The 5,858-nt window shown below is 34.6% G+C and overlaps 1 protein-coding gene across 1 annotated transcript; it reads left to right on the top strand.

Annotated features, from left to right (window-relative positions):
- Positions 1-326: 326 nt before the first annotated feature.
- Positions 327-3,281, top strand: LOC141403384 (protein Mo25-like). The gene is made up of 2 exons (XM_073985728.1): positions 327-648; positions 781-3,281. The coding sequence occupies exon 2, from the start codon at positions 831-833 to the stop codon at positions 1,344-1,346; it is 516 nt and encodes a 171-aa protein (XP_073841829.1). The 5' UTR covers positions 327-648; positions 781-830; the 3' UTR covers positions 1,347-3,281.
- Positions 3,282-5,858: the final 2,577 nt, after the last annotated feature.

Raw genomic sequence — 5,858 nt, 5'->3', positions numbered from 1 at the left:
GATATGCTAAGAAATATTGTTAGATATAAGTATCTGAGAGTAGTTATTGTATAGCTGTTTTTGGAACCGCTCATGGCCCTATGGGCTAGGTTACTGTGTTTGTCAAATAAAAATTAAAAAAAATTAAAAAAATTAAAAAAAAATGCTCTAATTAGGATTAGTTTGACGTTTTTGCTATGGAATTGACATTTGAAGTCAGTGGGTTTATTAACAATCCGGTTAAGTGCAAACGGGTTGATACCATGATGCTTACTATTTCGCTCGATTTGTAGATTCCTATTGCCGCCGTACGTTCAGCAAATACCAACTACGTCGATTGATTTCCGTCGTTATTATAAGAAAAAACGGCTTTGTTCTCTGTTCACGCAACAACTGAGAACTAAGAGATATTTTATTGGAAAAATTTTGTAAAACGGTAGAAAATTAACATCTAATTTCGGAAATTCAGTTCACCAACAAGAAAAATAATTCCGCAGAAGTACAGATCAAAAGAATAAACCTTGCTAAAAGTGAAACAATATTATTAGAGAAAGACGAGAAACACAAAAGAAGACAAAAAAGAGAGAAAAAAGTTTTGTCAGCAGTCAGTCCGCGGAACAGTCACACACGAAGAGGGCAGAGCAGAAAAACAGAAAAAGCGACAAAAAGGCAAGACACATTGCAGACGAAGAGCAAGAAGACACCCTTAAATACCACAAATAATAAAAAATAAATACCAAGAACACTTACAAACAATTCCATCGCAGCGATTTTAAAATATTCTTTTTTATAAATTTTTAGTTTGATATTTGTGTGTGTACGTGAGTGCGTGAGAGGAGGAACGAGGCGATATGCCGCTCTTTGGAAAATCACAAAAGACACCAGCTGAGCTGGTAAAGTCGCTGAAGGAGGCCATCAACGCCCTGGAAACCGGCGGCGACCGCAAGGCAGAGAAAGCCCAGGAAGATGTGAGTAAAAATCTGGTCAGCATAAAGAATATGCTGTATGGCAGCACAGATTCCGAACCACCGGCTGACTATGTTGTCGCCCAACTGTCTCAGGAATTGTACAACAGCAACTTGCTGTTGTTACTCATTCAAAACCTGCAGCGCATCGACTTCGAGGGCAAGAAACACGTAGCGTTAATATTCAACAATGTCCTTAGAAGGCAAATCGGCACAAGATCGCCTACTGTCGAATATATCTGTACAAAGCCCGAAATTCTGTTCACCCTTATGGCTGGATATGAGGATGCTCATCCTGAGGTTGCCCTTAATTCCGGCACCATGCTGAGGGAGTGTGCCCGCTATGAAGCCTTGGCCAAGATAATGATAAACTCCGAGGAGTTTTTCAAGTTCTTCCGCTAAATAGTTTTCTCCGATTGCTTGATTTGTCCGTGTTTAGACACACGGGAAAGTTTTTAGGCAATGAGGGGTAGGAACGAGTATTGAGGAGCTCTTTCCTCTCCGCTCTCACCCAAAAACTCTATTTACTTTCCCGTGTGTCTAAACACAGACTTTCAATTGCTGTAGAATAGCTTATACTATGTTTACATTTACGAAATCCACTCGATTTCAACTGTCAATTCCATTGCTCAAACGTCAAATGAAATCGAATCGATTTTAGATGAGTTTTCATTTGACGTATACACAAAGGAATTGACAGATGAAATCGAGTGGATTTCGTAAATGTAAACATAGTATTACTCTTCAACATAAGGAAACCCACTTCTTACTTTTGTGTTTACTAAAGGGCTGTTTACACCATCTATCAATGTCATATGAGCTGTCATTTCTTTCACCCATTCGACATTCTCTATGTTTGTCAAAATTGACGTCATCCATACAACTTTCAATTTGTACGTTCATACCTACAAGTGTTATTTTCGTATGACATAACCTATAAATATAAAAACAGCTGTTTTTGTCATTGTTTACATTTATTGTTGAGTTACAAATTTGCCCAAATTTTTAATTTTGGTTGAAGGAAAATGAATATCTAGCATGTTTGTTGTGGTAGAATAGGTTTTTGGGGTTATAGAGGCATTCATGTTTTGCCACAAAGCAATAATTTCCAACACTGCTCCTTACGACCAATCGATCTAAAAATAACATTGTAAACACCCTTTATTTACTTTTCTAAATACATGAATATACATAACTTTCCATTTTCTTTTTTAAAAGATATTGTTTTTCAATTTTTTTTTTGAGAATGCCAGAAAACTGCTGATAAATTTATGTTTACATACGAGAATGCCGTATCAAATAGAGCGCTCCCTAAATGAAAAATTTACATATGAGTTGCCAAATCATTTTGATAGATGAAAATTTTCATAGTGGTCACACTATGTGTACAACATTCGCAGGTAGAAAATTTGACATCTCATACGACATTGATAGATGGTGTAAACAACCCTTAATTTTGAAGTTATAGTGAGTTTGCATTGTTGCATTGCAATTAACATGAAAACTTGATAAATCATTCTTCTGCATGTATTTATATTAAAAAATCAATTTAATTTTGCCACGCGATATAGTGTTACAGAAAAGATTTTTGTTGCAACAGTTCAATGACGTATCTACCTTTATTATTGCATAATGAAAAAAATGTCAACCCTGCTTTTGACAGAATATGCCATAATAAGAAAAAAATTTAATCAGCTGTTATACCCCGGTTACACTTAACCGGATTAACCCAGTGGCTTTGGATTTCAAACGTTAATTCCATAGCGCAAACGTCAAATAAGTCCACTCGAAGTGGGCTAACCAGGCAAAAAAGTCTAGTGTAACAGTACTATTAGCTGTGGGCTACCACTAAATTCACGGTAGAACAATATAAGGTAAGAGCAATACCAGCTGACTGAACTGGGCTGTAATGTTAAGGGCTGTTTACACCATCTGTCAATGTCATATGAGCTATCATTTCTTTCACCCATTCGACATTCTCTATGTTTGTCAAAATTGACGTCATTCATACAACTTTCAATTTGTGCGTTCATACCTACAAGTGTTATTTTCGTATGACATAACCTATAAATATAAAAACAGCTGTTTTGTCATTGTTTACATTTTTGTTGAGTTGCAAATTTGCGCAAATTTTAATTTTGGTTGAACGAAAATGAATATCTAGCATGTTTGTTGTGGTAGAATAAGTTTTTGGGGTTATATAGGCATTCATGTTTTTGCCACAAACTAATCATTCCCAAGACTGCTTGTTTCGACCAATCGATCTGAAAATAACATTATAAACACCATTTATTTACTTTTCTAAATATTTAAATATACATAACATTCCTTTTTTAAGATTTTGTTTTTATTTTTTGAGAATGCTAGAAAACAGCTGATAAAATTATGTACACATACGAAAATGCCGTATCAAATAGAGCGCTCCCTAAATGAAAAATTTACATATGAGTTGCCAAATCATTTTGATAGATGAAAATTTTCCTAGTGTTACAGAAAAGATTTTTGTTGCAACAGTTCAATGACGTATCTACCTTTATTATTGCATAATGAAAAAAATGTCAACCCTGCTTTTGACAGAATATGCCATAATAAGAAAAAAATTTAATCAGCTGTTATACCCCGGTTACACTTAACCGGATTAACCCAGTGGCTTTGGATTTCAAACGCTAATTCCATAGCGCAAACGTCAAATAAGTCCACTCGAAGTGGGCTAACCAGGCAAAAAAGTCTAGTGTAACAGTACTATTAGCTGTGGGCTACCACTAAATTCACGGTAGAACAATATAAGGTAAGAGCAATACCAGCTGACTGAACTGGGCTGTAATGTTAAGGGCTGTTTACACCATCTGTCAATGTCATATGAGCTATCATTTCTTTCACCCATTCGACATTCTCTATGTTTGTCAAAATTGACGTCATTCATACAACTTTCAATTTGTGCGTTCATACCTACAAGTGTTATTTTCGTATGACATAACCTATAAATATAAAAACAGCTGTTTTGTCATTGTTTACATTTTTGTTGAGTTGCAAATTTGCGCAAATTTTAATTTTGGTTGAACGAAAATGAATATCTAGCATGTTTGTTGTGGTAGAATAAGTTTTTGGGGTTATATAGGCATTCATGTTTTTGCCACAAACTAATCATTCCCAAGACTGCTTGTTTCGACCAATCGATCTGAAAATAACATTATAAACACCATTTATTTACTTTTCTAAATATTTAAATATACATAACATTCCTTTTTTAAGATTTTGTTTTTATTTTTTGAGAATGCTAGAAAACAGCTGATAAAATTATGTACACATACGAAAATGCCGTATCAAATAGAGCGCTCCCTAAATGAAAAATTTACATATGAGTTGCCAAATCATCATGGTACAATAATACAGGTAGCATTATCAAGCCAGCTGATTGTAACATAATGTGTCAATTGCATTGAATTGATGCCAAATTTTGACATCTTATGTTACCAACAATTGCCGATGCGGCTACCTGTGTATTTGTACCATGCAAATCATTTTGATAGATGAAAATTTTCCTAGTGGTCACACCATGATGAAATAATAAGGTGGCGTAAAACGTCCAGCTGATTGGTTTCAATCTGTCAAATTTTTTGTTATTGTGAATAAATTGTATGAAAACGTAAACAAACATTTTGACATATTGAAGAATTTTTCGCCAAAAATGAGTTGTTGTTGTGCTACTTACGTGACCTGTTAAATAGATCATGGGTCACACTGTGTACAACATTCGCAGGTAGAAAATTCGACATCTCATACGACATTGATAGATGGTGTAAACAACCCTTTAGTGTCAAATTCCATATTTTCTATTTTCGATGTATAATAGGGATATATATTTTTGAGGAAAAAATATATCAATGATATGTAACCTCTTCCAAGTCAGAACAACGTGCCGCACACTGTAAAGGTGAGAACAGAATGAGAAATTCACGCTTATCCAAGCCTGAATTTGTGTAAAGGAATAAAGATTTCCAAAATCGCATTTGAATTAGGTAGTACCTGGCCTTTATTCAATTACTTGAAATTGAGCGTGAGGCAAGCAACAAAAGTCATTGTGTTTCTACCTTAAAGGCCTCGACACATAAGAAGCATGGCATTCTTGCTTAAGTCATGTCTTGTAAATGACTAAAGGCCAAGTTCGACCTAATTCAAATGTGATTCTGAAATCTTTTTATTAGGTCGAACTTGGTCTTTAGTCTTTTATCAGATATGACTTCAGCAAGAATGCCATGCTACTTATGTGTCGAGGCCTTAACACCTCTTATAAAAGCGGTACACTAGTTTTTAATACGTGTGATATTTTATTAAATTTGAAAAAATTAAAGCCCTAATAAATATGTGCTTCTTTGATTTCAAAAACAAAAGTTTGAAACAGCTTCTCCTTTTTCAATGAATTTTTAACGACCCCAAACATTTTTGCAAGAATTCTAATTTTTTGCGTAAAATTATCCATTTAGTAGAATGATATGGATACTTTCAAATAGAAAATGTAACGAATTTTCATTCATGTTTTTCAAAATATGCAATCATGGTAGAATAAAGTAAAGGTAAAGGCCTGTGTACATAAGCTGCTCTGCCTGATTGTCTTGCTTTCCTGCTTCATTATTGACATAGTAAAAATAAAAGAATAAAGAAGGCCGAGAAAATTTCGAACTGGGTTGCCCTTTTCTTTTTTATTCTTTTATGAGAAGTAAGCAAGGTAAGAAGGCAAGGCAGCTTATGTACGCAGGCCTTAAAGGTCACAGCTAACAGCTGATTACAATTTTTTCCTTTTTATGGCCAAATCTGTCAAAAGCAGGGTTGACATTTTTACTGCTTTTGGCATTATGCAGTAATAAGGGTAGATGCTGTAACATGATATCTTAAATTGAAAATATGGACAAACAA

Source organism: Musca autumnalis, unplaced genomic scaffold, assembly GCF_047663935.1.
Source record: "Musca autumnalis isolate F117 unplaced genomic scaffold, ASM4766393v1 scaffold_4, whole genome shotgun sequence".
Taxonomy (NCBI): Eukaryota; Metazoa; Arthropoda; class Insecta; order Diptera; family Muscidae; genus Musca; species Musca autumnalis.
This window is presented reverse-complemented; position numbering and strand designations above follow the sequence as displayed.

Coding starts and splice junctions, on each gene's coding strand:
- LOC141403384 (XM_073985728.1), top strand. CDS start 831: ATGCCGCTCTTTGGAAAATCACAAAAGACACCAGCTGAGCTGGTAAAG.